Source organism: Balearica regulorum, chromosome 19 (assembly GCF_011004875.1).
Source record: "Balearica regulorum gibbericeps isolate bBalReg1 chromosome 19, bBalReg1.pri, whole genome shotgun sequence".
Lineage (NCBI taxonomy): Eukaryota > Metazoa > Chordata > Aves > Gruiformes > Gruidae > Balearica > Balearica regulorum.
The window spans coordinates 1,264,897-1,283,949 of record NC_046202.1 but is presented as its reverse complement, the minus strand read 5'-3'; the positions used below and the strand labels follow the sequence as shown (position 1 = coordinate 1,283,949).

Sequence of the window (19,053 nt, the reverse complement as noted above, 5' to 3'; positions counted from 1 at the left end):
AAAGTCTTATACGATCAAGCATCCGTAAACTATCAGAACTGGAACAAGTCTCTCAAAACACCTGACTTTACACCCCACAACACCGTTGCGACTGACCAGACCAGAATATCAAACTCATTGCAGTTCGGAGTGGGTTAGCACAAAGCCACAAGGCCTAAAGCTTTCAGCCTCCCTTCCCATGAGTAACCTGCCACTCTTAGAGAAGGACGGTTCCTAGTTCCACTTGTACCAAAACCAAGTGGAAGCAGAGCAGATACAACTTCTGGAGCCAAGAGACGGAAGCCCCCACACCACACCAATTTTATGTCAGTTGTCTCCTCTCCACTGCTGGCCGCTGCTACCCCAAGTAGCTCCGACTGACCGCAGTGGACAGGCTGGGCCCGCAAGCCACAGGGCAAGGAACACGCTTACAGTTCTGCGAGGCACAGGGTTACGTTTTGGTGACCTCAATGGGTTTTCTCAAAGTCTGGGGGAGATCAGACACATTTGCGACCAGTGCCCATTCACAACATTCTTTGCTCACAGTTTATTTTCATTTACAGAACCTCTAATACTTATTTTCTCCTTTTTTTGGTGTTTAATCTACCCCTTTCTTTCCCACAACCCTTCACAATCCTCCTGCAGTACCTTATCATACCATGCTTGTCTGGCGACTGTCATGGCATTTTGTGTTTGGGTGGGTTGGCTGCTTCTGGGATTTGGTTGACAATTTCGCCATTTCTCTTTTGTGCGATTTCCCTAACATTTGTACTGGATCCCCGATACGTTACGATGTCTAACAACTTTAAATGCGAAATGCCTCTCCACGACGGTGGCCTCATCTTTATACAAAAGGACACTTACTGTCAAAGATCAAATGCTTACTACTCGCTCACTGATAAGTAGAACTGCCTGGTATTTTTCCCTTACACTGGATAGGTATACACGCGTGTCGCAGCACGCGTTTATAAAGGTACAACAGAGGGCTGCGACGGCCTTACGCTTGGCAGTGGGGAGGCAAGGTGTCTTTCTGCACCCTGCACGCTCACTACTCCAGCGGAGCTCACAGCTACGCTTCGGTCCTTGTGATATCAAGTGTCTGGAGTTCTTAAAATAAAAAATGAAAGAGAAACCAACAAAATCTGAGCTAAAAAATGGACTTGCATGTAGTTGCTGCTGCTTATCTGTCCTTCAGTCATAATTTAAGGGAAACAATTTCTTCCCTCTTCTGGCCGAAAGCATACAAACCCTGTTTCCAGGCTCAGCTTGCCTTCCCAGATCTATACCCAGCTACCTTGAGGACATGCTTTGCAGCTCCATTATCCATTCCTCCAAGTCATCAGCTTCACTTGTGACATTTCCTCGCTTTTTTTTTTTTTTAACTAATCCTCCCCTGCCTCCAGGGAAGATTGTTGCATTTAATTTGTTTTATGTTATGAAGACAGCAGTTTTTTTGCCAGGAGATTTACATGATACAGCAGCGTCCTTTGGTAATATTTCTGCCTTTCTACAGAAACACACTGTGCTCCAACAGTATGGTTCTGTGTGTCAACACTTGCATGCCCTTATTTCTCTCTACAATAAGATTCACTTGCATTGCATCATTAACTCTGATGACTGATGTGACATCTTTCAACCTACCTAACCCGACAGCACAGAGCAGACCGAGCCCAGGCTGTCTGCACATTCCCATGCAGATAATCACACTCTCCCACTGTCCTCTAATGTCACACTGGAAATGAACTTCAAGTAACGCTTCCCATTTGGGCAGTCCGTGCAGGAGAATGCTCAATTCCAGAGCAATTTGCCAAGTGATTATTTTGGATTAGTGTTTCCATAGGGAGTTATTCTTGAACAGCTTGTGGAACTGCGGAACGATGTCTTATGTAGTAGCTACCCTAATTGTTTTTCTCTGCATAGACTGACCGACACCCCCTCCCCACCCCCACAAATGGTTCCTGTCAATTTGCATACGTTAATACTTTTTCTCTGCTCAAAGCATTTAATAGGGGAGAAGTACTTTCAGTGTCAGTATTAATTATCAGCATTGACAGCTGAATTAGTGCTCATTGAAATGAAAGTGCAGGCAGCTCAGTAGTTGTTCATCCCCTGGAAACGGCATTATGTTCAAGTCACACTTGGAGGCTTTCTGTAGCCACCTCAGCCAGAGACCTGCTCAGATTCAAAACCCAGTAAAGACACGTTCACATCCCCTCTGACAAATCCTTTGAGAAACCCTGCACTAACCCCGTGCTTTATTCTGGAGTAAGCTTTGTAATACATAGTTCTCAACGGCTTGCTTTAAATAACTGAAAACTAACTCTCATGGTGTCTTTTTCCCTTCCCTCCCATATTTCTTTGTAGGTTGTAGCTACTGGTGCAATAATGGGCTCCACCTTGCATGCTTCCATGTGTTGTATCCTAACCGGCAACTTGGACAATCACCTTCCATTTAAAAAAGCAAAAACAAACTACGAAATTAACCCATGGACATAATCAACACTTTATCCGAATCCTCCTTTTCTGCCTTTTTCCGCTTGGTGTGGGCTGTTAGCTTGAATAACAACTCCTGTCTGCGAGAAGTTACTGTCTAACAACGTGGCCATCTTTCACTCCTGAAGCGTTTCGACAGGCTGTAACCTCCTCCTGGGGAGGGTCTGGGGATCTGCTCTCTTAACTAACCAGGCGCAAGCGGCAGTGAGGGCCGTGCGTCCTGCCCAGCAGGTTGGGGGTTCCCTGAAACTGGTGTGACTTGCGTGTGTCCAGCAAGTCTCACGAGACAGAGGGGTGCAGGTTCCCAGTTGCAACCTGAGGTTCTGTCTGTCATCCTTAGTGCTGGACTGTGGCTTTGTGACAAAGGTAACGGGGACATTTTCACAGGCACAGCCGATGACCGAACACTCCACTCACCCTGCAAACCAACGTGAGTGAAGGGCCAGGTGGTGCCAGTTCTCCCTGGGACCAGAGCCGGCAATTTTGTCAGGGGCTGGATGAAGCTGGTGCAATTCCTGAGCGGAAAGGCTGGTCCTTGCTCTGCTTGGGGCAGACTGCTGTCCCTTAGCCTACTGGGGACCAAGCCACAAGTGGTGTCCAGAACTGGCCCATGTGGGTCAGCTGGGATCAGCCACGATGCTGTGTAAAAGAGGAGGAAAGCAAGAGCACTCTTCGGTTCCTCCTCCTCCCCTTGCACATCGAGTGCTGTGAATTTTATGATTTGCTTCTGTTTACATCCCCTGTTCAGCAAAACGTCTGACTTAAGATCAGACTTTGCAGAACTGTAGGTAACACAGCAAATATGTGCCTTTTAAAAAAAAGGTCTTTTTTCATTCTTGCCCGATTCACAATTTTGAAAAACTATCTTGTTTTGGAGGGGAGAGGACAGGGACAGAGGAGAATACGCACCAAGAACCAAGGAGGTTTTTGCTGTCTTCAGTGAGGACAAATACACCCACGTATTCATTCTCTGAGCAAGTCTCCTGCAAGAGCTCACCTATTAAGGCCGTTCTGCCTTGCCGTCACCTGCGTGCGTGTGTGTGTAGGAAGGCATTTTGAAGTGAAAATGTTTCTAGCTATGCCAACGGTTTAAGGGTGAAGGAAAAGACAGCTTTATGCTCTGTAGCTTTGTAAGAAAAATTAAAAATAAGTAACTCTTTCCCTCTCCCTTCTCCTCTCCCTCCCCACTCTTTTCAGCATTAACAGTAGCAAAGTTGTCCTGCGTTTTGAAAGATTTGGCTTGGGAATCCTGGAACCAAGTAATCAAAAGATATAGCGTGGTGTGTAATTGTCTTGTGATAACGTTGTCTGCCTGCTTACACAAAGCCTCAGAAATCTTCACTGAATCTTCCAAGCTATGACACTGGTGCAGCCGCAGCTGAAAGCCGCACGACCATCGGTTCACAGTCCTGGGTTGTTCGTAAAGTCTGAATTCTGCCTGAGCACCAGCAGTTATTTAAAGAATGTTTACATGATACTTTTGTGTGAACTATATTTTTTAAAACATAATAAACAGTAAATCAAGTTTAACTACAGCCATTCTCAAATAGCACTGAAAAGAAGAACTATTTCTAGTTCATTCTTGTGTCTGTGGTGAACAGGAGCTGTCATCTGCCTTCAAAGTGTTTGTTTTCCCTCAGACAAGTGGAACTGCCTTGTTTGGGAATGGCAATGCATCTAGCACGAGGGGCCGGAGCTTTTTCTTTCATTAAAGTAAAAAGCAATCTATCGCATTGTGATTCACCCAAACCAATCACTGAGCTCTGAGGTTTGTTTTGGGAGGATTGGTCCAAGCTCTGAGTTACCTTGAATTAAGTTACACTCGTATAAATCTACGGCTGGCAGGAGAGTTTCTGATCACGTAGGCTGTGTCTCAATTAACGACTCTTCTACGCAGAACTCGCAATAAAAGCTGCTTGTTCTCCTACAATCCCCTAGGAAGCTTAAGAGTTGCTAGCCTTTAAAAAAATAAAGCCATGACTTGTTCTAGATCTGCGCACAGGGGCCACATTCTTCTTTTGTAGACACAAGTTGTAGTCCTTGAAACTGGCAGCAGTTCTGGAAACAACGCTGACCAGCCAGACATGGCTCTTACTGCCCTAATTGCTATTTCATTTATAGGAGAAAAGATGTTTTCCAGAGTTGCAGGGAGAGGCAACAGACAAGGGAAAAAGCCATCCTGAAATAATGCAATAAATAAGGTCTTGTTGCACAGAGATTGTTAAGAGATTCAAAGTCATTCACACACGCAGAGCTCCTATAGCCAGTCACATTTAAGTTTGTGAGCTGTTTGTTTTAAAACTAGGAATGACAGAAATCTTGCAACCAGGAAAATTGCGTCTTGGTCTAGAGGATCTGACTGAACAGCTCAGACTTGTTTCAAAGGTTAATTTTAAGATGACCCCCCCCCCCCCAACATGTAATATGCAGGTTATTAGGGATACACCCAATGACCACATTTAAGGTGCCAGTGCATTGTCCCACCTGCAGATGAACTGCAGGCAGTGTTAGCAAAGGCTCCCTCGTGCCTCCCCTTCACATTCTTCTGCCAGCCGGGCAGTGGGAGAACCCTCGTCATACACTGAATGGTCAGATCCTGTCTGTCCTTACAGTACTCCATTTTGTTGGGAGAGTTCCTCAGGGCTCCCCGGCGTCACCAAACGTCATTTCCCCAACAGCACAGCACATTACACCCCCCACTCCCCCTTTCGCCATCATCGCAAGGGTTTGGCGTGAGGATCACGGGAGGAGCTGCGATGTCCTGGGGAAGGCAGGCAAGGGGACAGGCGGGCCGTTGGGCTGCCTACGGGTGGCTGACTGCTAGAAAATTGAGTGGCAAAAAAATAATTCCTCACTTCTTTTGAGCAGACACCTTCACTCCTACTATGTGCAAATCAGTTATATTCCCTTACAAATACTTTGATAGAGTTACTTTTTAAATGTGTCTCATATAAAAGAAAAAAATGGTTTGGTGGCAGCCAAGCATGACACTGCGGTACTCTTTTGTCCCCCTTCATCTCCCCCCAGCTTTACACAGCAAATAACCCCCCTCCAACTAGACTGTGTTTTTAACGTACACCACACGGTTCTCTTCAAAACTTGCTACTGTTTGCTCGCTCTCAATAATTTTGTGTGTCAGCACTTTTAAGCAGAAGTTGTTTTCCCAGCAAATACTGCTTAAATAACAGCAGCACCACACAAGTCTAAAGCAGGAAGAAACGTGCTGCTTTGCGCCAGTAACATTAGGAACCCATCAGCTGAAACCCTGCGTAGGCTTCACTCTGCATTTGCCTTAGAGAAGAGCAGAAGCTGCTGCTGGGTGCAAGTTGTTGTTTGTAGCCTTGCAGCGCTCAGCAGCCCTTCAGGTAACTCCGTGTTTGAGGGCGGCAGCAGCCTCAGTGCGCTCCTCACTATTTATTTCTGCCATCTGTGTGCATAAAGCAGGTCCCAAAAGCTGGGACACCCAGAACTTCTCAGTTGCCCAACATGCAAATAGACGGTTTTCCTCGCAGTAATGCTGCTGTGCAAATGTGCAGGAACAACGCTGGGAAAGCAATATATTCTCAATGTTTTTTCTAATAATATGACTGGCTAGGAGGACAGCCAGCACTAGATGACCAGCCAGATAAAATAATTAAAAACCACCATTTCTCCTTCCTAGGACTGCCCTTGGGTGTAATCCAAACACTGGCTGTGAAGACCTTCCAGCCCCAGAGGCGCGTTTGCCTCCTGCTTTAGGCAGGGCTTCCTCCCCTCTGCGGCAGAACTTGCTGTCCCTTCCTGCCACACTTAGAGCACGCTGCTGGAGACTCATCCCAGCTGAGCACTGCTGGTGGCTTCCCGCTGGGAATCCTGCCCTGCTACTCCAGTCCTGGGCACAGGAGGGGCTCCAAAACCTGCCTTTAATCATGAGATTTGGGATTCTAATTCAGCCTGACCTTGGTTTTATGTTTAACACCCATAAATTGCTGTGGAAAGCAAATCCCAGTCTCCTGGGCCAAGAGACTCCTTACTGTCTCTGGGACCAGTTTTGTTTTAATCAGCTGGTGTAAGACACGTGAAAATGGACCGAACCCAGTGGGGGTGCACAGCGGCGAGGAGAGCAGAGCTCTCTTATCCCTCAACACATTGCAAACGAAGCGACAGTCGTTGGGTTGTGTTGTTTTATGGTCACACGTACTGTCTCCTTGTGTGCTGGTGGAAGGGCGTGACGCACGGTAAGCCCATACCGATTTGGAGTTGTAAATGTGAAGCTGGCTGTACAATGCTGCTACAGAAGCCACATGTCAGTAGTGAATGTAAATGGAGTCTGTAATATGGTGAAAATGGACACGTTTTCTTTTCAAATGTGATGTAAACTTTGTACAGTAAAAATTTTTTTTTATATTTTCTATCAACTGAGTGTCTTCCAGAATTGCTATTAAATTAATTAAAAATTGTTAGTATTAACAACAGTTTCTGTATTAGTTTATGCAACCAGCAAAAAAAAAAAAAAAAAAGAAAAAGTGCACTCTATGCTAATGAAATTCTGGATATGTAGGAATCTTTTCAGTGAATAAATCTTTGCTCTGGATAAAGCAAGCGTTACAGAATTGTGGTTTGACCTTCCCTCTCCCCCATCTACTTGTAGCCAAATTAAAATACAAGCAGATTTCCATAGCGACCCACTAACGCATTACACTGCGTACAGCACCTGGTGCTGGGGGATTCACAGGACACTGAAGCGTTACACGTGACGCAGCGACGCTGGGGGGCTGTGAAACCCCACCACGGAACAGCGGCAGCCTTTCAGATGGTGCCGGGTCCCAGGAAGCTCACCAGAAGCACTCCGTGCCTTCTCGCTCTCTCTCGCCTAGTTGGCGTTCAGCCTCGAGGAAACCACGGCCTGACGCCCAGATGAACTTTTCTAAGTACCGGGAGACGCTCTCAGTGGTTTGAAGTCAGGAATTCAAGGCAGTGTATTTAAAAGACCAGAAATCGTGGGAGGTGTGTGGGAAGAAAGGGAAGTGGATGGGCAGAGGTGACAGTCCTGCCGTGATGTGTCAGCTGATGCACAGGGATGTCATCAGCTCCTTCATCACTTTCACTGCAGTCCTGCGCCCTCTCCCCCTGCCCTTCGCTCGTCTTGAGCGAAGCATCAGAAGGGGATTGCCCATAATTTCCCATTTACTTTGCCGCACTCCAGAGCCTGCCAGACACGGGGTGATACAAGTCGGACGGGTCACCCTCTGGGGAGTAAACGACCAGAGCGGGATCCTCGTGATGGGCAAGGGCAGCCCCGGTGGCACACGGAAACCCACAAGAAAGCGCAGACCCCATGCTGGGGGCATCTTGCCAAACACTGTGCCAGCGCCATCCTGCCCTGCCGAGCTCGGGATGGGGCAGCGCCTGTTAAAAACCCGTCTCTGGATGGGGTGGGAATAAGCAGCTATTGTGACAGAAGAAAGTCTCGTTTCTAGAAATTTCAAGAGAGAAGCTCTTGGAATAATGTGCTGAAGCAAAGGGTGACAGAAGTCTCAGGTTCAGCTCATACAAAAAAAAAAAAATTAAAAAAGTCATATTACAGCTTTTGTCTATAGCCCTTGCTGTGTCTTACAGCTTGCTTTCACTAGTTAATTGATGGCCTCTGAGCCTGTTTGCTTTCTTCCCATTATATTGGCTGTCAATCACTGTCATCCTTTCACAAATGAGATGACAAGCGTGTGTCTTTTCTGCACGCCTGGTTCATTTTGTGTCCTCTTACAAGTCAAACTGCAGAGGCCCCCAGTTACAGCACGGCTGGCAAACTGTTTCTCGGCTTGCACGGCAGGCTGAAGCACCAGGCTGTTCGCTCTCTGTTCGCTCTGACTCGGATTCTCGCAAGAAATCGCATGGGGACGGCGTGACAGCGAGGGGACAGGGAGAGGCCAGACCTGGGCTGCCTGCAGGCTCCGGCACAAATCCTTCCCCGGGACTTGATTGCCTCCTCGTGGTTCCTGTCGCTAATTGCAGCTATCCTCCCCCCCAGGCTCCGCCGCTCTTCCCTGCACCAACGGACCAGGCCAGTTCAAGAGTTGTCGAGGCCGTTTGCAGTATCAAGGAAAGTTTTCCCTCCGGGATACGATGGCTGCAGTTATTTCGTGCTTTAAGAACGCCGTCATTTATTTCCTTGAAGCTTTAGACTACGTTGAGCAGCTGCCTCCTCCTGCGTGCCGCTCCTCAGCCCCCCTCACCTTGCTGCTCAGCCCGCAGTGCCCGCAGCCTGGCCGTACGCTCGGATCAGCCCAGCTGGCACCTAAGCCTGACCTGGCCTCCTCCTGTCGCACAGGGGCCCGTTCCACTGATGCCCCAGCGAGGAAGGAGGGCTATAGTCTCCCTCCTGGCATCGGCCCGCTGTAGGTTCTCTGCCCAAGCTGCCCCGTGCACCACGTACCTCCAGCACGGCCCTGTGTGACTACACGGAGCTGGGCACCTGCCCAGCCCCTCGCCGGAGCACCCAGAGCCTCCCAAGTCCTGCCACAGCCTTTTCTGTACAGAGCGGGGAAAAGGCTCTGCCAGCAACACCAGCTGCTTTGCTCTCCTCAGTCGAAGTGACATTGCAGCGTGTTAATTAATCTCAGGAACGTTACGCTGCTGCCAAACAGCTTTATGCTGAAAATAACAGCAGCATTGTACTGTCCTGCAGGGAAAAGGCCAAGGCATCATAAAAGCGCAATTTTACATTTCATCCATCTTATCTAGATCTTTCATATGCAAACAATAAAAAGCTTAAGATAAGTTGGGCTTTGTTGTCCTTCATAAGGAATAAGAAATAATTAATTTAATTCTCAATTAAGCTTGAAGGGCACAGGTGTTTAATTTAAAAAAAAAACCCACAACAAAACCATCCTCAAGCATAAAGGTTACATTCCATCAGCTGTGAACAAGAACAGTTTTGATATTTGCCTGGCCATACTTACATCTAGCAATTGCAACCCAGCTGTCTGAAGCACCGACAAAGCGAGGCACCTCTGCTCTGGCACGAAGGCAGGCAGCGAACGGGAATGTGAGCAGCTCCTGCACAAGCACACTTATCTCAGATCGAGAGGCACTTGAATACGGCTGCTCCGTGCGGAGTGGCTCAAGCTGATCTGCAGAGACACGCAGCACATGGCAGCGCCCTGGGGATCACTAGGTCACCCTGCCAGCTTCTGTCAGAACAGTTCTTGTTCCCACCAAAATGATGCCTCCAGCACCCCCTCTCCACCTTTATTCCATCACGGACTTACAGCAAGCATTGGGCTTGCTTGCTTTCATATGAGGATTTTGCGTCCTTGGGAGTTTAGATTCCTCGTCAGTCTGAAGGCAGGAGAAGAGGTTGCACCCCACGAACACCCAGGGTTTGGGCAGAAAAAACACAGTGCACAACACAAAGCACTCGTGGGGAAAGGAGAAGCCCAGTCCCCTGAGCAACACGCCACTCTCCCGGGGCAGGCCTTCACAGCAAAGCTGCTTTACACAACTGCTTTTTGCACCGGCTGACCCTGGCAACATCCCTACAGTCACCGAGAGCTCTCAGCAGCAAGCGACGCTGGGACCCAGTTTTGAGGCTTTCTGGAGGGGCACTCAGCTGTGGGTGGGCCCAGACTGTGACGGACCAGCTTGAAGAAACACAGAGCCAGACAGGCAAGAGCCCCTCCACCATTCTTTGCATTCCTGAGCCAGAGAGCAGATGTTATCTGCAGGTACACTGTTAACCAGCACAAAGACTGGAACTTATGGTGCCTCAGGGAACAGCCAGGCATTTTCTGAGATGGGGTGAAAATCTCCAACACCTGACCAGCGTTAGTGGTTTGCTGGCCCTTCAGACCCAGCCCTGCTGAAGGCAAGGTCAGCAAAGCAACCAAAGGGTAGTAACTGCCCTGGTAACAAGCGGCCACTGCGGGTTACAGCCCACCAAGTCTTACCACAGCCCCACTAGATGACACGAGCAGCACCAGATCACTAACCTTACAGGGCTGGACAGCAAAGGCTCAGATCAAACTTTTTATCTGCTGCTATACAGCCAAACAGCGAGAGCTAGATGCAAAAGCTGCAGTCCTTGAACGCAATCTGGCCTGTTTAACGCATTAGCCCCAGTGTAACGACTAACAGATTTACGAGAGCCACTTCATAGAGACTGGACAAACAGGAAGATCTGCATTTACTGTCTACCTCTTGCTTCCCCCGCGAAATCTTTTCCTCAGACCCGGAAGATTTGCAGTAGCACTCCCCACAGCTCTCCCCATTTATAGATTTGGATGTACTGTGACGCCCAGTATTTCAAAGTGGCCATGCAGGGACACCACTGGTTGAGTGTGCCTGTGGGGCTCCTCATCTGCAGCGGGTTGACACATGTGAGATTGGAGAAGACGTTACTCTGACCCAGGCTCTGGTTTAGAGACGCGATCCCATGCACAGCTTCACAAGCCACTATATATCAGAGTATAACATCACCTAACATTAGCAGCCACCTAGGAAGTCTCTCAAAGCACATTTTGTTAGAAAAAACTTAAAATACCCGTCTCCTGCCAAAAGCCTAAAACCACTTTTTATAATCTATGATTTATACAATACAGTGTACTCCTGTTTAGATCATATTCTTAGATTTTTAATGGCCTTTTTACAATATTTCTCTTTCATTGATGAATAGTCCAAGAATTTGTTTTCCCTCAAAGACAACAAAAGCTTCCCCATCCTCTTCTTTTTTTCTGAAGCAACCAGCACTCACACCTCAACAGAAACAGGTTCGAGCACAGACAGAGACGATTTGTAGCACCAGAGGGACACTCAATTGCATTTTAAATCCAGAGATCAGAGGGGACCATTTCCCAGCCCTGTGGGACTGTCCTGGTTACTCAACTCTCCTCCCAGCACACATGGAACATCTCGGTGCAGCCAGGGAAATGGTGGCTCATTCAGAGAAGGCACCAAATAACAACGTACAATGTGCAGATCAGGCTACAAGTGAACCAACCGAAGCAAGATGGAGGAAAGCTGGACACCACACCTCACAGTTTCATGCGCTCTCAGAGCTCAGCCTGTTCTGGCCCACGAAAGCAGCAGCTTCAGCCCCTGGCCCAGCCCTGGCCTCCCAGCTGGGTCTCCGGACCAGACCAGCCTCCCACCCTCCAGACCTCCCTGTATTTCAGAATATGCATTCAGAGAGGAAAACCTCTCTCCACAGCTATAATATAATACATCATTTCAATGAAAAAAACAGAAAAAAAGCCTTTCACCTACCCAAACTCATTCTGCCTTCCCTGTCCCAGCGTTCCTCAGCCCTCACCTTGTGCAGGGCCCAGCTGCCCCTCGTTGCCTGGGCTGATCCGTCCCACCTGCCTGCCCCCCCCAGACGAGTACTGTGACCAGTCAACGTTAGATTGCTAACACATTTCAGAAACACATCCATGCAGCTGAGCCCTATATATTACAGGCTATAAGGGAAGCAATTAGTGTATTCATACTGCACACCTGGTGCCATACCCAACCAGCACGGTGACTGGTAACTCCCCATGGCAACCTGCAGTTTAGCTGACCCGTTTACCTGGTGCACCTTGGAGTACAAGAGAATTTTACCAACAACCAAAAGTGACTGAGAACCAGGCTAAAAGGTCTGCATTTCAGTGCCTTGGCAATGCAGCCTGTTCGGAATGCTGAATCCTATCATAGCCATCTAAGTTGGGCTTAAGTGTTACGAAACAGGCCACTAATTGCTTCAGAAAGTGTTGATCTGTAATTCTCAGCCAGGTACCAAATCAGCAAGGTGCACAGTCATCTCATGAACTTTCAGCCCAGAATAGTTCCTCTGCCTCCAGCAGCATCACTCAAGTGCTTCAACTAATGCACATGCTTAAATCCTTTACTGACTTGGGGCTGTAATGAACACTTTAATAACCGCAGAACAGGCTATTTGATCATCTCCAGGATTTTAAAAGGTGTATTTTGCATCTAGTTTCTTAAATGGAGTTTCAGTTTTTATGTTGGAATAGAATAATTATCCACTGACCTTAACATCTGCACTTTATCTTCCCCATTTATTTCTGTAGAAAAAGCAATTATACACAGCTTCAGATCAGTGCTGCAACTGAAGTTAATTTACAGTTGGGACCACTTTAAATAAATTCACAAAGAATTAAAAAATAGATCTCTGCTTTTCTTAATTCTTTCCTTTAACTGCCTTCTCACCTCTCTGCTAGAGGGAAATGTTTGCAATGGTGGAATTAAGATGAAAAGGTCCCTCAATAAAACTTGCATCATCAACTTAAAATGCATCAGTGGAAAGTCATGCAACTTCTGAGCTGATACACAAACACTTGTGCCTCTGGCTCCGACTTGTCAGAGGCCCATGAAGGAACAGATGTTCTTGCTTCCCTGGCTGGCAGTTTTCAGTGGTGTCTCACATCTTCAGGACACGGCATTATCGAAGGGCACCCCAGTCTGCCCCCAACTTGGTAAAAACAGCATGGCTTTTTTTTTTTTTTTCTGAGTTTTCCGACTCTCCAACTGAAAGTGAACTATGGTCCTTTAGTACACAAGCAAGCATTTCTAAAGGATTATGGTAATGCTTTAAAGTAAGCAATTACTTTGACAAGACACCTGAGATACAAAGACCATCCTGGCAAGGAAATTCACCTATCTGGCGATGTGCCTGGAAAATGGGCTGTGCAGTGATGCATGTCCCAAAAGGGCACAGAGCATCTTAGCGCTCTGAAGTATGGAACTGACTGCTTCTGTTAACTGCTTTTGTTGGGCTCATTTGAAGTCTAGGACTCAGTGAGCACTGGGCTTACGGGGAACTTTCTTAATGGGAAGTGCAATTACCTTCTTCCATTTCCACCCCGCCCCAAAAATCCAAAATCAGAAAACATCAATTGAACAAAGCATGAAATAACGCTGATGGAGTGTATATATAGTAGGTGCCCACCAGGACTCCATACTTGCCAGGAATCTCCTCTGTCCTTTACTCCCTTTGTAGCTGTTGTCTGATACATCCTGTTCTCTGCCATCACTGTCCACATGCTTTCATCTACGCTGTATTTTTGATCTTATGTCTAAGGCTGTCCTGAAGCACACGTGAAACACACTACATATGTGGCACTGTTGACTTTTGAGTCTCAACTCCTCCTTCATCAGATTCCAGCTCCTGGAGACAAGGGATAACAGGAAAATCTCACCTTATGCTTTTTTAATATGATCATACAGCCCTGGTAATTTTAGGGAACTAAAAGTTGACATAACTGCAAGGCATAAAAAGATCCAAAATATAACTAGAGCAAAATATACTGCTCTCATTCCTATTTTATATTCTTGCAGTTTGCAAGCCAATCATAGAATCTATGGTGCAAATACACACTTTCCTGGCAATAACAAAAATGCTTAACTAATCTTAGGGAGACTGCCTAACTCCTGGAAATGGGCTCTTCACTTACGGAAGGAGTGTTGGCTGGAGCCCAAACCCACTTCACCGGAACTCAATAACTTACCGACCCCTACTTTTTTAGGCTAAAGCCAACAGCAAAAAGAGGTGTAACATTTAATCCACACCAACTTGTTTGTCTCAATATAAAGGCATCTTTTATTACAAACAAATCAAGTAAATCAGAACATAGAATTCAAATGTACAAAGTGCTTTTGAATCTTCTGAACCTTACTGCCATATGCTCTAACAACAACAATTCAGGTTCAAGTACCTGAATCACACAAAGCAGAATTCAAAACTACTATCGTACATTTGAGGGTATGCAGCAGATATTTCCACTTATGAACCATTATATTATTATCTCATTGGCAAATATTGCTTCAACAATATGGCAATATATTGTTTCAATATATTTCAAAGTGCCACAGCCATCCATTTACTTGCTTTAAAGTGAAGATAATACACACAGTAAAACAAACTGATATAAATAAGTTCACAAAGATAAACAGTACATTTAAAAAAAAGATTTCAGTTCTAGCTTACATGGTAAAAATCTCTAAATTTTCCTTGTATTTACAAAAAATAGCAGATTTATACTAGCATAGACTATTAAAAAAATAATTTGCATCTTCACTATTAAGATAACCTATTAAAAGAAATCTCTGAATAAATAGCAAAAGTTAAAATTATTTTTTTCTTAATTAAGGCTGAAGTCAAATCCTACAATCATATACATGTGTATGATTTAACACATGTAAGAGAGAGGATTTGACCCCTTGTTTCTTGAAAATAACAACAAATGTGCAAATATTGTCTAAAACATAAGTTGTTTCGTTCTTGGACTGGTGGGTTGCAAAGCTCTTACACCTCTTTTGACTTCATGTGGGAACACAGCCCCAAATATATCTTCATGGTATCGCTTTTGGCTCTGCAAAAAAAGAAAGCAAACCCAAGAGATTAATTAAATACTGCTAGTTCCTCCTTATGTAACAGTTAAGTAACTGAAAGGTCTTTTGCATTCGTATGACTGGTTCTGTAATAGTGGACTTTTGTTATTGTCAATAAAAGGAACCCATTTGAATCCCAGACCCATGTGCTGCTCCAGGGCAAGTTATGCTAACAAGAGGGGCCTAAAAAGCCAGCAGACCCAGGCACTGTGTTTTCAGCCATGGGCCCACTAATTTCTTAAACTCACTTTCCTCCGTTGGTACAATAAAGTCTTAAACTCTTGATGTTTCAGACATGCAACAAAGCTAATGTCCAGGACCCAAAGGGAGACGCTGGGGAAAACGGTAGATGTAAGAGAAGAACATTATGTGTCACTCTTGCACCATCACCAAACAGCAACTGCGTTTTAAATCATGGTAGGTGGACTAAGCTGATCGCTTCAAGCTCTTTTCCTTATGCATTCTGCTAAAAAGAAGCTCATGGCAGCCCGCAAGATCTTGAGTGTGACTTTGAAGACTTCTGCAACCCACTCTGTCAGACTGGAAGGAATGCCTTGAACATCACAGCATACCTTTAGCTGGAAGACATACTCCTCTGCCTGCTGCTCATTGAGGTTCATGTTTTTTGCAAGCATCCTTTTCAAGGTCTCAGCAACATCCTTGGCCATGCGTACATCTCCACAGACATACAGATGCCCTTCCTCCTTATGCAAGAGGTTGCACACTTTGGTCTCCAACTTGCTTTGAAGAATGTCTTGAACGTAGACCTTAGAAACAGGAAAAGGATCATTAGACAAGGTTTCTTAAATGCTACTTTGGCTATTGGCTTTTCTAATTTCTATGTGGGTCTATGTAGTAAGGTTCTAAATGCCCTGTCTGTTCCAGCTGTGTGTTGCACCACAGCAAAGGAGAAGAAAAATGTCTTCATGCTGTCTTCACAAGCCTCAGATTTGGAGGCTAGTCCTGTCTCCTGATTAAACTAGAGCAGACTAAGATTCTTCTTTTTTAGAACCAGTTACAACTGCCAAAGTCTCCTAACTTGCCAGGAGAGTAGGATAGCTAAAAAGAGGATAGCTTAAGCACTGTTGTTTTCTCCAATAAAGATTTCATCTAAGCAAAATTAATTTCCAGGACCACTGTGTCACTGAAATGGTAAGAAATGGCCAGAGCCAACTCATTTCTAACTCATGGGCTAATCAAATCCTGCAAAATTTATGGCTTTGAAAATGTTCCAGCTTCTAGTTTCAAAGGCTGTTTGCACTTAAAGATTTGATTGTATGTCTATTATGCCTCTCTATATGGCAGCAAGGGTTTTATATTTCTATAGCTTGCTCCTACTGAAGTGCACAGTGAGATTTGCCTTGAAGGAGCAGGGCCTTTTGTCTCTTGTTCACAATACACCAAAGTAAAATGCTAACATTGTTGTAAATAACATTGTTAAACAGAGCCCAGATCTTAACGTGAGGGACCGTTCTGAAAGGAGCCAACCCTTAAAGAACAAAGGAGCCAGCCTCACTTTAGCTTGGCCAGGTTGTCTGGAGTAAGCTGTATAGACTTCTTTCAGGACTCCCTTCCTCTTCATTTCCTCAGTTTCTTCTTTGTAGATGTGATCCATGTCTGGCTGCCGGCAGCCAAACAACAACATCATGTCACCACCTTTGATCCCTGAAACCAACATTGGAAACTTTTTTGTCATTCCTGGTAAGGCCTATTATCTCCTGTGACTATTCCCAGGGGGCTCTGTTGTCACAGTAACTAGCTGTGTATAGCTACTTTCTGATTAGCCTTGCTCACTAAACATCTGAGAAAGGGAGTGTGTGTGTGTCTGTGTGTGACAGTTTCCAATTTTAGGGTCCTGCAGTAGGACTGGACCTGCCCAAGACCCCAGAGAATTGCGTGGAATCACCCGTTGGAGCAGGTTCCCCAAATAGGCTCTGTAATACAGGCAGGCCGAGGTGTTTTCTCCGTATTGCGGCCCCCATGGGAGCGCTGGGGCAGTCACTGAACATATGGTGGTTACAAGGACTCATATGTGGCTCCCTCCAAGTGACCAAACACCTCAAGATGACCAGAATGGTCTCAAGTGGGATGGAATTATTAGCTGTTTCAGTGCAGTGTCCAATCAGTCTTGGGATGACAAATCTCTATGGGGTTTACTTGGCTAATGTTTCTGGCTGTCTCCATCCGTAGAGATTTTGTTTGGAGGACAAGGGACATCTTGGATGTCTGCTGCTGCTGGACGAGTTATGGCCTCCCCCTTGTAGCAGTTCCCATCAGTACCTTTCTTTTCCAGGTCATAGAGACGCTGCTGCCAAAAACTTCTGAAGGGAGCAATTCCCGTTCCTGGGCCAATCAGAATGCATGGCTTGGTTGGCTCCTCTGGGAGCTGGAATCCATTAGCACTAAAACGCAAAAAAAATGCTAATTAGGTAATGAGTTTGTGACTGACTTCTCAGTGTCAGATTCCTGAATGATTCTGAACAGCACAGCCTAAGTTATCAATTTGAAAACAATAATGGGGCTTAACTTGGTGACGGTTGCTTCTTGTTCTTTAGCTTTACTTGCTCCATAGTGGATATGCTGACAGTGGGGATCGTGTCATATGAATAGAATTCTTTCAGAATTTTCTAATGATTTATGATTTTACTCAACATAAGACATGGTAAAGGGTCTCATCTCTGGAAGACAGGGAGTTCTCTCTCTTCTCTGATCCTCAAACTCAGATATTCCAACTTGCACTCACCAGTCACTTGAAAGTCATATGCAAACAATGAAAAAAAACACTGAAGAAACTGAACTAAGAACTGCTGTTTGGTTGTGGGTTTTTTCCTTCTTTTTTTTGTTCTCTGTCATACACTCACCTGTGTATAAAGCATGGGACCATTTCATTGAGAGCTATTGTATTCAGCCATGTGCTGCAAACTCCATGGTGCAAAGGCCCTTGTCCATCTAATCAAAGCAAAGGGAAACACCTCTGTCAGTTCTCTGTTTTTTTAAAAAAGCTCAGTTTATACTTAAAATTACAGCATTTAAATAAGTGTATATCTAGTAATGATTTATAAAACAAGGATACACTGATGATGGTGAAGGATTTTAGCAAATCCTGACACAGTACGAACACCTGCACTGCAGTACACTATCCTGCATGATCACAATACAAACTTTTTGTTACAGATATGTTTCAAGCCATATGGCAGACAAGTTTTTTTCTGAACCACAATGAAGCTTAAATATAATATTAATTAACAGAGATGAAAACAACAATTCATTACCTCTTGTCCTGTAGTTTACAACTGCAACTGTCAGATGAATCTCTCTGGGTGTCATGTCACAGGAGGAACTGACAGAATAGTACCTGGGTTTCAGAAATGGCAGCTGAGTCAGTAAGAAAGCTGTTGAGACCTCAGCAGAGGGAAACTCCTCCAGGACCTCCAGGATGTTTGGGCTGTTGTAAAACTTCCATTTATTGTATTCTTCTGTGCTCTAAAAGCCAAATGCCACCATTACAATGTTACCAGGTTCAGGAGAGCCGGATATTTGAAGTGTCACTTATAAATAAGATTCAATTACATTCAATTAAATATGTAGGCAAATCAACTGAAATTCTCAAAACTTTGCCTAGACCAGTACTGGGGTTTCCTAAGAAATTGTTTAATTTTTGAAAACAGAAGTACAGAACACCCGCTGTAATTTTCTCAGATACCAGCTCACTCAGTGAGGATGTAGAAACTGAAGTAGAATCTGTTTCTGAGCCCCCTGCAACGGGATATCCGCAAAACTATATGGGCCCAGGTCCTGATAACCTACTGAGCCTTGCTGAGCCTAGCAGGAGAAGCAAGCACTTACCACACCTATGAGTCATTGGTTACTTAAAGCGACATCCTTCTTACTCTCACGGTACCAAACTCTGACAAAAATATCTACCAGCTCCCCTCCAACCCCTCCACCTCCAAACTGAAAGGTTTTTTTAATGGTGTATCATCAGAAACCACCACAAGGCAGGCAAGAGAAACAGGCAGGCAAAATGACCCACCCAGAACCACACAGGAAATACCAGATCTGAAGAAATCTCTTGATTCCCACGCCCAAGTGGAGCCACAAGACCACCCTTTCTCTCACTGTGGTTGGTTTTAGCAGCACGCAGAACAGAGGGATAAAATCAAGCACCATCACTACAAAAGTTTCTTAAGCTTCTGAAGGGCATCAGATGGTCCA

At 45.4% G+C, this 19,053-nt stretch overlaps 2 protein-coding genes across 7 annotated transcripts in view; one reads left to right on the top strand and one right to left on the bottom strand.

Annotated features, from left to right (window-relative positions):
• KSR1 (kinase suppressor of ras 1) overlaps positions 1 to 6,861 on the top strand; it is a 72,968-nt gene extending 66,107 nt beyond the window's left edge. The window contains exon 20 of the mRNA XM_075771925.1: positions 3,670 to 6,861. Within this exon, the coding sequence (XP_075628040.1) occupies positions 3,670 to 3,748 (79 nt within the window). The 3' untranslated portion in view covers positions 3,749 to 6,861. The remainder of the gene's footprint in view (positions 1 to 3,669) is intronic.
• A 7,432-nt stretch (positions 6,862 to 14,293) lies between these two features.
• The window catches only part of NOS2 (nitric oxide synthase 2), a 38,238-nt gene continuing 33,478 nt past the window's right edge, over positions 14,294 to 19,053 (bottom strand). For all 6 annotated transcript variants that reach the window (XM_075771738.1, XM_075771739.1, XM_075771737.1 and 3 more), the window contains 6 exons: positions 18,111 to 18,321; positions 17,700 to 17,787; positions 17,119 to 17,240; positions 16,355 to 16,503; positions 15,411 to 15,605; positions 14,294 to 14,819 (listed from right to left, as the gene is read on the bottom strand). In XM_075771738.1, the coding sequence (XP_075627853.1) occupies positions 14,706 to 14,819; positions 15,411 to 15,605; positions 16,355 to 16,503; positions 17,119 to 17,240; positions 17,700 to 17,787; positions 18,111 to 18,321 (879 nt within the window). In that variant the 3' untranslated portion in view covers positions 14,294 to 14,705. The remainder of the gene's footprint in view (positions 14,820 to 15,410; positions 15,606 to 16,354; positions 16,504 to 17,118; positions 17,241 to 17,699; positions 17,788 to 18,110; positions 18,322 to 19,053) is intronic.